We start from the raw sequence: 17881 nt of genomic DNA, 5'->3' as shown, positions 1-17881 counted from the left end.
ATCATAAAGCATCTCAGCACTTAAAGAAAGACTAAAACATTACATCTTATAACAAAACAAGCCACCCTAAAGGCGAGCCACATTTAAGATAACAGGACTTCTCTTGCTGAGCACTGGATGGTGGTCTCGCTATGGTCTGCGTACTCTAAAATGTCACCAGCAGAATTCCTCTGCCGCATCTGGAGTTGGTAGCTGGGCGTGCCTGGGGCGTTGTTGCGAACTGGTGTAGACCAGACAACCTGAAGACTGGTCGGAGTGGCAGATGAAAGCCTTGGAGGCATCACGCCATCTGGAGCTGTTGAAAAACATGGATGAATTAGAGCAGAGAAAACCATGGAGAACATATGCCGCGTGGAAACAAAATGCTCCATATACTGGAAAAACTGTTCCTCAGGATCAAAAGTAATGTTAACATGGTCCATTTAGTTTAACATTTTCACTACTGAACAATGGTATTTCTTAATTTTCTTCTTTCCAACACAGTTATGTGAATATCATTTTGCTAAAAGCAAACCTCCAAACACCAAAAGTAATTCAGAAGCAACATATTTTCTACCACCTGTTCAAATATTATCTACTTCTCCTTGTGCCCAGCTCTGCCACCCTGAGAAGCTAAGAAAATGCCCACAAAAATGCTACCGAGCAAGAGTAAAACTGATCAGAATTTTTATCATTCAGATACCTTCTTACCATTATGAATGAATAATAATTTAAAAGAAAACAGAAGAAATTTTAAGCGAAGAATGTCTTTGGGTAGAAATCAAAATAAATTCACTGAAATCTCAGACTCTAGTCCACTGTTTTGTTAAGGAAATTAATTTTTATGAAGTCCAAGGAACTGCAGATCAAAACATGTCAGTAATCATACCACCAATGACCTTTAACTGCATGCAGTAAAAAGAACTATGCCAATTTGCACCTGTGAGTTTATGGCTTTTTTTTTCTTTAGAAGAAATCAATCTGTTGAAGAAACTTTCTGCATATAAACACATCTGGAACTTTTATATATAATGTAAAGCTGTAGCCATAGCTCTGTAGCTTTTTTCCAGAGAGTTAAAATACTGGAAAGTTACTGTCTTTGTAATTTAAACTCTTGTATAATAGTTTTGCTTTTCATGGTCCAGTAGTTACTATTTGCTTTTCTCCCTTGGTCTTTCCAACAGAAGTGTTTTTAGTTGCTCTTATTTTCTTCTTCTCTCTATTGGAAAAAAACAGACTCACAGATTTGTAACTTTAAGTGTAGTTGTAAGCCTCAGGGCGTAAGTTGGAAGTTTTAAGATGAGCAACAGTAAACTTACAATAAGTTTTATGATTTTCATATACCATTTGTATATGAGTTGGTTACTAGGAGGAAAGAAAGAGACTTTGTGATGCACGGTCTGAATCATTCTCTCCCTGAAACAGGTGAAAGTAAAATTTTTCAGTTCCAGTTCTACATTGTATTATGTAGAAATGCACAAGACATACCCTGCTCCAATCTAGATATTTATTCCCTTTACTTTAAGTTCAAGGTCTGCTAGTTCTCATACAAAATTTTTACTAAAGACTGGAATACTGGTGTTATTACAAGGTATTTTACTTCTGAGAATTTGCCCCTAGCCCTGCAGCCCTCCTGTGTTTTTTCAGGATGAAGTGGAACAGAATCTCCAGCTTCTATCACTCCCTTATGCTCCTCTCTACCACTGTGAAAAAGAAAACATATAATCTGGGGACTTGAGCCAGCCTGGCTGCCTTTGAATGTTCCCTCTTGCTGCTGTTACTAGACCTGGGCAAAAAGGCTCCAGTAAATCCGAAGTAAACCTGAAAATCCTCCTGTTTCCAAATCCAGAGGATCTCTGAGACTAAGGTAATTCATGGTCTGCAAATCCATTGCCAATACCTTCAAGGCCAATCAAAAGCTTGTGAGCACCTCAACTCAGAGGGAAGAAGACGGTTGATTTAATTTAAACAGTCCCCAATATTCCTCCAGTTGAGCCATCAAAAACAAACATCTGCACACCAAATGTGTCTGTATGTTAAGTTCACTCTCACAGTAAAATGGAGAACATAGATTTACCTCACTTAACATTGTTCTGTTTAGCAGCGATATAAGTGATGCTGGATTTAAGTTGTACAATAAGAGGTTTTAAATCTTATGGATGTAAAGTACAATAATCACAGGTAATCATGAATTATTTTGGTATCCTTTATAAAGTGATTCCTGAAGTTGTTAGCAGGTAAATGGAGATAAAGATGACACAAATAATGTAAAAACTTGTAGTAGAGGGTTTTTAAGTATTTCTATAAGCTGACACCAATGGGAAAACTCAATATCCCTTCAAAGCAGGGTACTACCTCATTTAAAACTAAACTGTCTGCAGCTTAAAATGCACCAGAAATTCTACACAGGAAAAAAAGCTACATCTAAAAATGAATCTAATTAGCTGACCTGTAATCTGGCCAGGAAGCCAAAGTTCACATTGCTACTGAGGAGACAGTGTGAGCAACTCACTGAGGAGGCAGAAGCGTTAAATTTATTTCCAGTTCTGTCAGGACACATCACTTCACCTTTGTCTTTCATTTACCAATCTGTTAAATGGAGATAATAATACTTATCCTCCTTTGTAAAGCTCTCTGAGATCTACAAAGTAAAAGCTCTGATTAATCTTTATGTATGTAGAGAGGTGGCTATTACAGCGATACAGGAATGTTCATCAAAAAACAAAGATGTAGCTGTCTAAATGTCAATAACAATTCCACTGTGTCGATGTTATTTTAATGGCGTGGGTAATCTCTGCTAAATGTTCAAATCTCTTCTACCAACAAAAGCACAGCATAGGGAAGAGTAGAAAATTTGGACAAATCTCTACTGTGAAAGTCGACTGACCCGTAGAACAAGCCAAGCCCACTACTTTCAAACCAACACGTTCGAACATACAGCAAATTTATTTATTTGAAAGACTTCCTGTAGCCCCCAGGTAATGTCCTCAGCTATGCACCAGTAAGTGTTCTCAGCTCAATGCTTCCACAGGAATGGGGTAGGGGGGCAGGACGGTATAACAAATAAATTGTCAAGTCTCTGCTGAGTCATAATGAGAGAGGCACTCTATTAAACTAATCACGATTTGCTCATTAAAACTACAGAGCACTTACCCCCCAAAATGGTAATTCTTAATTTGCACACAAAACATCCTCTGACTATTTCGAACACTCCTTATCACCAAGGTCTTCAGTGTAACATTTCCCTCAGCTTAACCCTTTTTATCCAATCCATATTCCCAAGAGACTCCTTACTACCCAAGTAATAACTGGCAACAAGCAATAATTCTACTGTGAATTTCGCAACAGAAGAGCTATGTATCTATCAGCTTGATATATCATCTTTAAGATGCAATGTTGCTCAAAAAACTCCCCTTGAGCTTTAATATGACCCTCAGGGGGCAAGCACTCCACTTGCAACCTACTGAATCAACATCTAGCCCAGTAAATTCTCACTTAGCAGGGCAGAAAGTCATGCTTTGTATATGAAGAGACTACAAAGGCAGAATAAAATATTTAATCAGATGTCAATTCTAATCAAAGATTAATAAACAGTTCCACAAAACAATAAAAACTGAAAGCTGTTTCAAGATGACAATTATACATTGTTTTCCAGATACTCAGGTACATGCAAATGGGTCAAGAAAGATCCCATCCCTGCCAGTAATGTGCTATGCAGCCTTTGAAAAGTGTCTCAACTTCTTGCCTCAATTTCCTTATCTTAAACAACATATGCAGTAACAGCTTAAGTATTTGTTTATTTCAGGACAGCAAGCATTGTGTGAAATGATTGTGCTTAAATTTTTATTCCACGGTGAAAGCTTATTTTTTTCTGAGAGTTATTCATTATATTTATCATGAGGATTTATCTGAAATGTAAATTCTCTGAAAGTAGATGACTGAGTAGGACTATAAAAAGGTGAACAACCACTAGGACAATACTAGATTATTTAGTCATAAAAATATCTGCACTATTAATCTTTCCTAAGAAGAAGAAAACCAGTAGAGCTCGATTACATATCTATTAAATTGGTACAAACTCACACCAGTTTTGAAGTGTCACTGCTTTTAACAGTGATCAGATATATTTGCCCCACTGTATCCATAATATCTCTAGATAGGCAGCTAGAAGAGTTTGGAACTATGTAAATGTAACTCTAAAATTTGACACATCTGCATATATAAAATATTTGGCACAGATGATACTTTTGTACCTTATAAAATATATTTCAAACACACGGATGCAAATGATAACTGCAGGTATCTAACTACAGAGGAGGAAAATAGGCTTTCCACAGTGTGTGCCATAACAGCAAGGAAAAGTTTCAGACTGCCTTTAGATGAATGTCTCGCTCTGTCATGACTACTCTTCCTCTTTTCCAGGTTCAATTCCCAAACCCCATTTCTTTATCTCATTGTAGTGCTTGTTCAGATACTCCTGATTTATTTTCTATTTTAGGTGCCCATACTGAGATCATCTCATTATGGCACTTTTTAAGGCAATATGTTCTGCACATTGACATTTGTTTCTTCTGATTTTCCCAGGTACGCCTGTTATCTACTTGTTTGCTCAGTCCAAATAATTCCAGTCATTGTATTCCCCATAATTCTCAACATGGGCATGTGTTTTTGTTTTATTTCAGTGAAAGACAGGCCATGATGCTGGGCCATATGTCATCACGAGAACGGCATGCTAGTTATAAACCTTTATCTCTTGGCAAAGCAGAAGATTGCTTTTTTTGTTTCTTATCTTCACAGGTTCATTGAAGTTTACTCCAGTCTGGTTTTTAACCCTCTTTTCCCAGTTATTTTTCCTTCTTGGCATATCGTGAATATAAGCAGTGAGTTTTGATTTTTTTCATTCAATATATATGTTCACCCATGTTGTTTTTCACACTCTCAATGACTAGAGAGTGCACAGAATACTCTTGTATTTTCTTTCTAATTTTATAATTTCACTGATGGATGTTTTCAGTTACAGTTATATCTCCATCTAATAATACACATACTAAGGACAACACACCCTTCAACATGCAACTGTGCACTTGGAAATATAAAATGTGAAAGCTTCATGGTGGCCTTCTTGCTTTCCCCTCTCTGGCACATTTGCCTTGGGAAGTAAGGAAGCTGTGTTTGGGGAAAAAGCAATTAGAGAGACATAAAGGAGTAGCTTAAAGCCTTCATAAACTTTGGAGTAAATCCAATCTTTAACATTACTTGTATTTGTAAGGCACAATATCACTGAGAAAAATATGATGTTTGAAAAAAAATCTAAAATTTATCTGTATCTCAACTGAGTGTATAAGCTCTAACTGCAGATTTTTCTCCACTTGCACTATTTGGTATTCCAAGTTGCAGAGCACAATTTTAGTAAGGCCCTAAAAATCAATTTAGGCTTTATTCCATGACCTGCAAACCTGAAGTTTAAGACAATTGTCTTTTGAAATCCCAAAGCAGGCTTACTTATTCCTCATTAATACTGTTCTAGTTAAAAAAAACCAACTAAATCAGAGATACTCCCTCCTTTTAATGAACTTTTCTTCATGTACAACCTCAACACCTGCAATCTGGGCCTGGGTCTCAAGTAAAAATATGTGTAAGAGATGCTCAGTTCCTAAGTGCTGTATTTTACTGAGGTCAACACCATAAAAATGTCTTATAGATTTGCCACCTTACCTCTACATAAGAAGTAAACTGCCTTCCTTCCTCATGCTAGGTAGAAGTTTGTCCATCTTACTCAGCAAGAACTTCACTAAACTCTAAAAGCTACAAAAGAATGCCAATAAGCAATTAGCTGAATGATTAATGATTTTAATACCTGTAATAAAGACACTGGCTAGAATTTATAACTGCCCAGTAAAACTAATTATTCATCAGACTGTTTAAAAGGATGGCTAGCCAATAACTGCCATATAACAAAGTTAATTTTTTTTTTAAATACTATGAGGAAAAAACATAAGGAATGGTATTGCAAAATCAGGCAGAAACTGCATTTAAACAAACAGCTCCTGCTGGTTAATTGTGAGTCTGGTTACCGGAAAATTAAATATCTCTGTGAAGTAGCTTTGAGAAACTACCAGATCTGCCTCTTTTTATTTACGGGGGTAGATGCAGCAAGAGCAGAGGGAACAAGATCCTGTCTATCTTTATGCAACAGCTTCAGCTTCCTGTATGAAGCAGTTTTAGAGATTAATTTCAGGAGGATTTGGTTTTTTTTTTTATTATTATTATTGATGGGGTTTTTTGTAGCTGGTTGTTTGGGGTTTGGGGCTTTTTTGGTTTGTTTTGTTTTTTTTTTAAAGGAAGATGGTGAAATTTGACAGCACCTTCAAAATCTTACGGCTTCCCTAATATCTGGTATCAGAGAGCTATGACCAGAGGTAGGTATGGTAGCTTCTACACCGATGGAAACATCTCTAGTGAGAGTCTTGTAGATTGCTAGTGAGGAGACTCTCAGCTAAATTAAAATTTCTTTCTAAATGTTGGTACAATTTCAGAGAACTGCAGGCTGGCTTTTAAACTTTTTACTTCTTGTTTGAAACTAAAGAGTTCTTAGATAGTTCTGGAAATCCAAAGGCTTCCAAATAGCAACCAAAAAAAATGTATTATTCAGGTCGGGAAAAGACCAGGGAAGAAAGTTTAAACCTAACTTGAAGAACATTAGTTTAAAGAACAATAGAAAAGTGATAGGTATATAGGAATCTTCAGCTTCACAGAAGTTTTGCAATGACAAAGAGAATCCTGGGAAACAAGACATAGAGCAATGGGATTAAATTTCCGCAACAAAGTTTTCAAATCTACATCAGACTAAACAATTGTTTAACAGAAATGAGATAACATGATTTTAAGGAAAGAAGATGCACAAGCTGATTTTCCAATCAACTCTTTTTCAGTCTAATAGTTCAAAAGAGGGGACTCTAACATCATAGAAGATGAAGAAAGATAAAAGAAAAAGGTTCAGAGATGGTGATGTTACAAGAAGCATATGTATCAGTCTGAAATATAATTTGTTGAAAATTAATTTTTAATATTGATTTATTTTATGACTGAAAGCTAAAGGTTAACATGATACTCAAAACCATAAAGCAGCATTCTACTTGAACAAGTGGACATGGCCTCTACAAATATTGTTTGCTATATAAGGTTTTCAAGAACTAGAACAGGCTACCCAGGGAAGCAGTGAAGTCACTGTCCCTGGAGGTATCTAAAAAATGTATAGAAGTGGTGCATAGGGACATGGATTAGTGGTGGACTAGGTAGTGTTAGGATAAAGGTTGGTCTTGATGATCTTAAAGGTCTTTTCCTGCCTAAATAATTCTATATCTCCACCCAGCATGGCAAAAGAAAGTAAGAAAATACAGCAACCTTAACTGAACGCTAAAGAAAGTGAGACACTTCGAAAAGATGTGAATGTTGTCATTATATAAGAAGTCTCCTGGTTCAAGTAATAGCATGATGTGCACTCCTGCATGATGAATGTGCCAGAGAACTGTTAAAGAACAGGCTACCCTGGTGGTAGAAAACTCAAGTTTTACCAGTTGATCTGCATTTTGACAGAAGCATCAGTTTATATATTTCTGTATGTACAGACTGGAGAAAAATACAGACTTACAAATAAATTAGATCTGCAAAAAGATTACCTATATTATTTTTAATCCATACATTTCTCGGAGTACACAATGGATAGCGTGAAATGCTACCATTTCTAATGGAAACCAAGCTTGAGATGCCCATAAATAGAAAATGGATCTGACAAGATGATAGATTAGCTCGTGTTAGGGTGCCACTATGCACAGTGGGTGGTGCAGTCTTATTAGATCTTGAATATCCTACAGGTATCTGTGAGATCCAGGTCACTGGACTACCTTTTGGCCTTGAAACAACTGTGGCCATAACAGACTTTCCCCCCTTCAAATTCTTTTCTTACTTGCAGAAAGAAAAGAGGTTCTCTCAAAGTTTCTGCTCCTAGTAATCAAGGCAACACAGAGTCGGCTTTTGTTCACAGCTACTAATTAACTTCTTTATGCCATACATGGTAATCAGAAAAAAAACTTTGTCTCATTGTCAATGTCTTTTTATAGGGAAAGCAGGAGGCAGGTGTTAAGAAAGGAATTATTCTTCCCACCTATGGTTGTTGCCCCCATCCCTCTCATGTCCCCCACAGACAGCATGAGCAGAAAGTCTGACTCTCCGGCATGTCTGAAGGGATCAGCTCTTTGTCATAGCTCTGCCAAACCACTGCATCCCTTCAAGCTGCCACCTCTTCTCCTTCCCTTTCTGTTACAAAAAAATGTGCATATACACACCACATTTCCAATGGCACTTACATGTTATTTTGAAATGAAGTTTCTGAAAGTTTTTGTTTATTCTAACTTAGCTAATCTTCTGAAATATATTGTTATGAAATGTATGTACATGACATCTGAGAAAAGCAACTAGTTCTTGGATGTTTTGTTCATGTCTATCAAAAGGCACCGTAAGAGGGCACTAGGGAATATGTTGTCAAAGAAACCATGGAATTTTACCTTCTCATTTCCCATTTTCTCTAAGGTGTAGGTGCTTATCACAACAATATGAAAGTGTCTTCTATGTCAATGCACAGATATAAATATATTCCCCCTGAAAGTCATGAAGGAAATTCAGAAATTTGTAATGTACAAAATCTCATAAATGTTACCAACTCTAACTTTACAGACTAGGAGTCTCATCTTTGCTTGCAAGAAATGTTGTTGACCTAAAGACAGCAGAAGTCATGCCCTTAAAATATCAAGTACATAATTCTTTGAAAATTTACTTCTTAAAATTCAATCAAAGTCTTCTAAAATTTTGCTTCCTGGAAGACTTTTTCAGTAGCAACCATATTCTCACAAATGGAAGTTTTGGGTTTTTTTTTAAAAAAAAGCAAAAAATCATATACTACTTTGCTCCAATCTTCAAGCTATTATCTTTTCCTGTTCATCTGAGCTGGACAAGGCTGAAAACAGAAATATCAAAGCAACAATACTTATTAAGTAGAAACTCTGTTTTGTGTGTCATCTTAACCTGCTTCTCAATTCACTCTGAGGCATTCAAAGCATATAGACTTTGAAGTAGCCTATACTCTCTCGTTTTCTTCTGCAAAGAACAGCATATGTCAGGTTCAGACAAAATACTAAAAATGACTGTATAGTTTATTAAAAGCCTATTTTTTCTTCTCTCTCTCTCTCTCTTTAACAAAAGTCTAATTTAGTTGTTGTTCCCTTAGGTACAAAGTACACAGTTCATAATTCATTTGATATAAAATGTCAGTTTAGATTTTTGCACTTCTTTGATAAATGAGAAAAAACACGTACCTTTCAATTTCCTTCTACGACGCTTTACTAGCAAAAGCCCCCCTCCCATTGTGCTGCTCAAAGACCTTTGCGTTAAATTAAACATCAAGATTCAGGAACGGTAGGGAATGATATTTCCAAGACATACAGTACAAATACATGAGACTGGGAAAAAAGGTAATGATTTTTCCTACCAGTAAAGTGATGTCTCCCAAAGAGCATCTTTGATCCTTGAATTAGTTCTCAGTTATAATTTAATATATCAAAACTGTCAGCAGCTTTTCTTACATTTAAACAAAAAGTGATATAGTCAGCTCCACAAAGAGCAAAATACAACATTCGGGGGCTTTCTCCCACCCACCCCAACATGTGCTTGTGACTCCATCAATATTAATGGGGAAAATCTTTGTGCATCAAAGGAGATGGCAGAGAATTAATTTAATTATATCTGTCATCATTACCAGTATAGAGAGGTTTTTTTATATAACCAAATCTTGCTGTTGATCAACATGCAAAACTCTCTGGGTGGGTAATCTGCACAATGGAAAACAGAAGAATCAAAAAATTTAGTTCTGGAAATAAAACTATTATAATTAGGAAAATAATAACAAAACACTGTGTATTATTCTGTTATGTAACACATGAGGCCGAAGGAAACAAATCTGAACTATTACATTTACAGAGTAAACAAGAATTCTTATCACTTCTCAAAATTGCCAACTGCAATGCTACGGCTGTCACTTCATGTTACAGTCTCGTTCAACAGCTGCAGTATCAATAAATTAAGCTGTATTAGAAAATAGCAATAGATCACATTCTGATGCTCATGTTGACTACATCCAGATCCAAGAATGTCCAGAATTCAGCACCTGCTCCTCTTGCCCTCTTTGCCACTGACACATACAGTGCCTCACCCCAATTTGGGAAGTGTCATTAGCCCTGGGTTACAATAGTACCTGCTCTGTCTTTTCTCCCAATAAATAAGACTTCTACACACACACACACACACACACACACAGAGGGTAGTAGAGTTCCAACAAGATAGATGGACAGTATTCTGCATTCCTTGCTTATGAACCCAGAGATTAGCACATTGCCCAGCAACCGGGAGACAGGAATGTTAGCCATTTTAGGATGAATAATCCAGATCTCCTTTTTTTTTCAATCAGTGCTTTAACACTCAGATAAACTATGAAAGAATATGAAAGGTGACACCTCCATTCCACCTAACTGTGGCAAAAATCTCAAACTGTTTTTATGAATCGGTCCCAAAACAAATTTGGCATTGCAATTGACAGAAATATGATCCAGCGCTATATGCTGAAGCAAAATATTTAATATTTAAGGTGAATAAAAAGCAATTCAGAAAAGACTATTCCCCCTGGAAATAATCTGTGCAAAATATATGGTTAATTTGATGAACAGAGTAAAAAGATTGCAAGCTTTTATAGCTGAGCTATCCACACAGAAATGTTCGTACAGCTACTCATCAGTTAGTGTCCTGTCCTAGATACTTTTAACAAATAAACCATTTATACGAATTAACCCTGGACTTCATTTCCTCAGATAATGCTGAGGAACACATAAATCTACTGGAATTGGTGGAAGTGTGTCAATATAAACAGTGAATGATCTGTTCTCAAGTATTTTTACTGAAAAGACCTTGACTACTGTGGTCTTGTTCAAAATCAGGCAGCCTAATTGATTAAAAGTCTTAGTAACACCGTCATATGTTATTCAAACCCAAACAAGGCTGACTGTGTTTTGCCTTATGTGCCACAAGACATGTCAGAGCAGTTATCCTAATCTACACATACTATCCACCACATCTTGAGGTAAATACCTTGGCAATACTTACTCACTAAAATACAGATTTGCTTCAAGACTTTGACAAAAATAAAGAGTCAGGGAAAACTTCCTTTCCTTTGTTGGTTTTTGAAACATAGACTGAAAGGGCTAAATCTTCAACGTAGAAAATTTGCAGCTGATTAATTCAGTTTACAACCATCAGTTGAATATTTTGGAGAGCAGTATCGCTTTCTTACAAATAACCCTCTCATATAGGCTTCTTAGTATGTAAGAGCACTCACAACTTCAATGGAACAAAAAATAGAGGAAAATATATTCTTTCTTTATATAATGCCATCTCTTCACTTATTCAACTTCCCTTCTTTATATATGTACTATCACAGATGTGTAGATAGTCTAAAATCAGTCAACCTGCATTCATGTATTTTCTCTGTACACACTGGCTGCATTCAACTATGGTGACACCTTTCACCAAGAAGCAATCCCCCAGCCTAAGCTAAAGGACAAGAAGAAAGGCTGACAAACCTTGTGACATGTATATTACACTTTTCAGCATGAGAAGGAATACAACATTTTCTTTTACCTTCTGTTGCTAACACACGCCTCTCATTATCTGTAGAATGGGAATAACAATCTTCAATCACTTCAGAAGCCTACTGAAAATCTGGATTAGAAAATATTTGTAAAAATCAGAACAGCAAATAGGTCAGGAAACAAATAGTTAGGATTAATATAATTCAATACTGGATGTATCCCACTGTAACATGAAATACATTAATTCCCTTTCTCATTTTACTCACCTGGAAATAAGTACAGTATTTCTTTGCCAGGGGAATAAATATGATCTCCATAGAGATTCAAAGATTAAAAAAAGACAGAAAAATACCATGTATACATGAACATGCATACACTAATTTATATCTATTTGTGTGTGTGCATCTGCAGATGTGTGCAGACACAAAAAAACGTTCAGAAAGAAAAGAACAGTTAGGACAAAGCTGTCAAATGTCAAGAACCACTAAGGCCTATAGACTCTTATAGTTGCTTTTGCCATAAAAGAGAGAGTAGCATACAACATTGCATTATCAGGACACAAGAGGAGAAGTGATGACTCTAATGACTGATTCTCACTCAACTTCCATTTTCTCTCCCTTTCTGTCTTTATAGAGAAACTTATTTCTCCTTAGGTATTCAGTCAACTACCCTAAAGATAACTGCATGGATGTAACAGAGTGAGGAACACTATACTAAGAAAAAGTAAGGAAAAAGTAAAACTCAAAACACTACCAGAACAAATAATTAACTATATGAAGGAAAAATATTTTAATTCTGCAAAGGGTTTCAAGAATTCAGATATAAAATTTCAGATTTTTAAAATTCAATTTCAGATCTTTTTCGAAAAAACAGAGAAAAATCCCAGAGGCTAATTTTTAACTGAAAATAGAACCAGCAAAAAAAGCAAAAGCACTTTTATGGCTGTCATTTTTAAGAAAGATCACCTCTGGTTTTGTCCTCAGCTAAAGATGGGAAAAAAACAGTGATTTGATTCCGTCTACATTTCAACCTCAGCAAGATCTTAAAAGACCCTTCATTTTCCCCCATTTAAGCTTTTTTTTCTTTTTTCCTAATATGGAAAGGTGACAAAAATGTAACAGGGTGACAGAACTTTGCTGGAGGCATACAGAGTTCATTGCAAGCAGAGGAACTTCAAAGCTTCCTCAATGGTGCAAAGTGGCTCAAACCTTCAAACCTTGTCACTTTACTCAAGTGCTTTATGATGACCAGGCTAACTTCCATAATCTAGATGCTTCAAGTGCAGAAAACACAGAATGACATGCCAAAAAACCCCCAACCAACAAACAAACAGCTCACAGACATTTGCCTTTGCTGACAGTTAATGAAAATGCCATTTTATTCTGCAAACTGTAGGGGGAGGGGTTGCCAAAAATAAAAGATTAAAAAGTGAGCTTTTTAGAAAAGCAGTGCAAATCATAGTAGTAAAGTAACATAAAAATTGATCCAATTCCTAGTACTTACATATATCTGGAAAATGGTTCTAAAGAGAAAATTCGTAGTGCGATTTTTCAAATGTCTTCTGTAGATTTTCAGCAGGAATTTCAATGTCATTTTGTTATAGAATTCCTTCCACAGAAGAACCTAACTTGTCACATAAATGATGTTGACTTTAATTACAGTACTGAAAAGTCTAGTTCAAATTTACACAGAATAAAAAACCAAAACAAAAAAAAAACCCCAAGCATGGATATGCTTGAGATTATATAAAAATTGCATACTTCACCTAAATTGTGCCTTTTTTTGTGTAAAATTGAAATTGGTCTGAAACAGGTTAATGTGATTGTAGGTAGTAATATTAAATAATGATCTACTGCTAAGTTTCACAATGACCCATTTTCCCCACTTTTATATATTCTGTTTTTCAGAAATATAAGGAAGCTGTAGTTTTGCAGCAGGAAATCTCCTCTACCACAGATTTCTTCCAAGAGATCTTAAGTACAACCTGGATCTCATGCTTAGGCTAAGGTTTTGGAAAGACCTATAGTGAGACCTCTACAATGAGGTTAATTCCCTGCTTATAGATGATCAATTAGCTATTTCAGCTGTTGTGCAGTTTTCCCTTCCTCATCTGGCTCTCCCTAAGCAAGAAAAACATCCATGTTCTTCCAGGCAACTAAAATTGCTGTTTTGATCTTCATGTCCCAACTGTTTCATGCAGCTCCAGAAGACAGAAAGCAATCTAAAAGCTTATAAATACAGGAGCCATATGTCTGCAGTATGGAAACAGTATAGCTGTATACTCCCATAGTATGGGAGATCTGCCCAGCCCCAAAAGCACAGGGTGTGGAGGCAAAGGGAAAGAGGCAATCAGAAGAGAAGGACATAGTTGGAGTGTCATTGCCTGCTGGAAAAACTCCGCAGTTTCATGAGTAGGGACTTACATTAAGCCTCAATTTAAAGCAACCTTGAGGTGGTCCTTTATGATATGTGTGGGGTTAGGCTGAGCCCCAGCTGGCTGCAATTTAGGGAAATGAGCAGTAAAGAGGGCAGCTCTGTGCCTCCCATTGCTAGAGTCTGAAGACACAACTGTTCAGGAATGAGACTTACTTCTCTCATCTCTTGCCATCCAGAACACCCACCCAAAACCAAGAATAGACAGAGTATGAACTCACTGAAAGATGTGCTGAACAGCCTGGGAGAGGGGAATAAAAGAAGAAAGTAGCACTAATGAAAATGACAATCAGTTCAATACTGCAGAGGTTAGAGAAGAATTATTGTTTCATTAGAACAACTCCCAATTTTCCACACAAGCACTTTTGCAATCCTACCCTTATATCCCCATGAAATCACCTTTCTGGGCAAAAGGAACTGGAATGGACAATACACAGCTTGCCACTGACACTATTTAATTAGCTAGGTCATCGATGAGAGATGTAGGAGAGCTCTTTCCTCCTCCCTGCTCTATCCTGCTCTCTCCTTAAACTGCCTCTAGAAAAGAAATGGTCACAACTTTTCATTTAAGAACTTTGTTTAAAACATTTCCTGCTCTTCATCAAAATCAGAGATTATATTATTCTGAAGTTGGATAGATATCATGCAAATGTTTGAGAATTTGGAATATTTTTAAATGTGATTTTTTTTCACAATGAGCTTTTTTAAAAAAAATTACTTTTAATTTTGCTTTTCATTTTTAAATTCACATGAAGTGACATAAGATAATGTAAGAAAAGAAAAAATGAAAAAAAACCAGAAGACATAGAACAAAAAGAATCCTGTTGGAAAAGAATCCTGGAGGAAAGAAGGAAAGAGGCAAAGAAGAGAAAAAGAAGAAAGAGAGAGAAGAGAGAGGAGAGAGACAGAGAGAGAGAGAGAAAGAAAAGAGAGAAAGAAGAGAGAGAAAAAAAAGAGAGAGAGAAAAAAAGAAGGAGAAGACAGAATAACAACTGATGTATCCAGAGGGTTGAAATTTGATGTAAAGGAAAGTCTTTCAAAAAAAGTTTTATGATGTGATTCTCAATGTAATACTAAGCAAAATGGAAAACCAAATCTATCTCACAGGGAAAAATCTAGTATATTCAGGTTTGATCTTTTTTCCTAAGTAATTCTGACCTAACATCAGCTTGCTGTGTTTACTGAATATTCATTCTTCTAAGGAGGCCTGTTGGCTTCAGTGATCCACTTGCATGAACAAATTCTTTCAGGTGCAAATATAAGTTGTATGATGAGATTCCTACTCGTTTGCATGATTAGATCAGGGATCCTATGATGACGTTCAACATCCAGTCTCAGAGGTGTTGCTATCTAAATTAACAGTGGCTGAAATCCCCTGGTTGCAGGACACCATCTCCTGTAGATATTGAACAAATATCAGCAACTACAGGTACATAGGCTCAGTTTTGGCTGCTGAGAACAAGCCCAAGCTTATAGGAGAGGCATGCAGTATTCCATACACAAACAAGCGGCCAGAAAAGGGCAGGTGCTTAAGAGTCCAAAGCCAAATCTAACATCTTTCACTGCTAAATATTCCTATGTTGTGCAAATTACAGACTGAGTATATAAGAGCTTAAAGAAGCACTTCACTGCTTAGGCAATTTTTTTTCAGAGTATCTTCCCTTTTATGCTTTACATAGGAAATATAAACCAATTCTTTGAGGTTCTGCTCTGTAGATGAGTCAGCACCAAGTTAATGAGTCAGCACCAAGAACCTACACAGAGACAACTCTGCAATGCAATACAGAATTAGCATCCATGACAATCTTCATATCTCTTATTATGACTTGGGAATCCAGTTCTTTTCTGTTCTTTGTAGGTGATGATTGAACCTCATCTTCCTGCTTCCCATCTGAGCAGCAGCCAGTCTTTCTCTGCTATCTCTCTTCACTCCTATTTCAACATAATCTTTCTCCTTTCTGCACAGAGGACCTCTCATTCCCCTCCATAATAGGGCTTTGATGGTCAGAGGAAGGGAACAAATGGATTTAACTGGAGTATTATCAGTAGTGATTGCAAATCTATTTTCTGCTAGCTTACCATCCCTTATTACAAAGCAATCCTAAAATAATGGGATCTTATATCTGCCACGTCATCAGAAATAGCACTCATTGAGAAGAAAAATGTATAGCCAAGAATGCCATGCAGAAGATTTTCTCCCAGAATTTTGCAGTTTTACATCCTCTGCATCACTTCAATTCATTTACCTAATTAAATTAATTCTAAAGAAATTTGTTTTCCAGATTTTTTACTGCTTGGCAACTTCAAATTAATGTGAAGCACTGACTACTATACTATTTTTTTACAACTTCCACCAAAGCAGTTTAGGACAAGATAAATGGAGCAAATTTATTCCTTTTCAAAAAAACATAAAACTCAAAAAAATTTACTTCTACCTCTGCGGTATGAAATTTGTCACTAATCATTTTAAACTATGCCCTTTTATGCTTCTTCCATCTCTTTTAGCTTTCCATGCAGTTCTTTGATGTAACAAAGACAGTTTCAGACAAGATTTCAGTTCATCTGGAAAAAAAAAGCTTTAAGTCTTGAGGCAAAAAGCAGTGTATTTAAAATTTATATACTCCATAATGCCTTTGTTCTGAACTTGAACATCCTGAAAAACTTCTCTGCTTTCTTTTGCCTTCCGACTCTGAAGATCATTTGTTCTCATGGTTTCAGCTTCTTATTATGCAACAGTGACTTTAACTGGTAGTTCCAGCATTTAAGTACATGCACAGTCATGGCTGACCCTTTCTGATCAATTGCCAATCCATACAGGTTTGACTGATAAAAGAGCCAATTAGATTTAAGCAAATTAAGGGACATCACCAATGTCAACCACTTATTAAACTGAATGCTGAATTCCATGCATACCAAACACTAATGCACCAAGTCCCATTAAGAGTTGAAATCCTAACCCCATTAGTAACTCCAGATCACTACAGGGTAAGGGTCAAAAGAAAGTTTCATATTTATGGATTAACATTTGGATTCAGTTTTTATTTTTTTAATCTTTCCAAGAACTCTTGAACCTGCATTGCAATTTTAGTCAAGAGCTTAGATAAAATAAATTCCCTATTTCTAATAGGTTTTTTTCAAGCATTGACTTAAAACATGGCAAATAAGATTGATAAGAAATTAAGATACATTCAGTCAGGTAACACTAAAGGATTTGGCGTGCTTTACATTAAGACATATATGCAATATGTCTTAAATTTAAAAAAAAAAGAAAAAAAAGAAATGCATGTTGGAAAAAAAAATTGTATCACAATTGTAAAACAGTGATCAGCAGTAACTTCAAAATGGAATAATCCTTTGTCATCTATCACTCTTCCTTTTATACAATCTTCCATCAAGCTCCATGAAGTACTCCCCACAACGCAAATTTCTGAAACAGCATTTTTTGTCTTATCCTTGAAAAGAGAAAGCTGCATGTTCACACTCATTAAAAGGCTATGATTTTGTACCTAATGAGACCTCTCTTACTCTTTGATCAAACAAAATTTCTAAGTGAAATCTTGGCCATTGAAGTAAAAAATAAAATTTCTTCATATTTTAGGGGCACCTAGATTTTATTTAATGATTTACAAACTGTGAAGGCAGTGACTACAGTCCACTGTAAAATTACCATTATACTCATAATTTACCATACAATGAAATTGTACAGCATTGAAAAAGTCATTGGAATAAATATCATAGTAAAGCAAACATACCTTGTCCTAGACATACACATGCGT

General features: G+C 36.0%; 1 protein-coding gene across 8 annotated transcripts in view; it reads right to left on the bottom strand.

The window, feature by feature from the left end:
- USH2A (usherin) overlaps positions 1-17881 on the bottom strand; it is a 379301-nt gene that overhangs the window by 137815 nt on the left and 223605 nt on the right. For all 8 annotated transcript variants that reach the window (XM_027641249.1, XM_027641251.1, XM_027641252.1 and 5 more), the window contains one exon: positions 145-295. In XM_027641249.1, the coding sequence (XP_027497050.1) occupies positions 145-295 (151 nt within the window). The remainder of the gene's footprint in view (positions 1-144; positions 296-17881) is intronic.

This window comes from Corapipo altera, unplaced genomic scaffold (assembly GCF_003945725.1).
Source record: "Corapipo altera isolate COAL_440 unplaced genomic scaffold, ASM394572v1 48b, whole genome shotgun sequence".
NCBI lineage: Eukaryota > Metazoa > Chordata > Aves > Passeriformes > Pipridae > Corapipo > Corapipo altera.
Note: the sequence above shows the minus strand (reverse complement) of the source record. Positions and strands in the feature narration are given on the sequence as shown.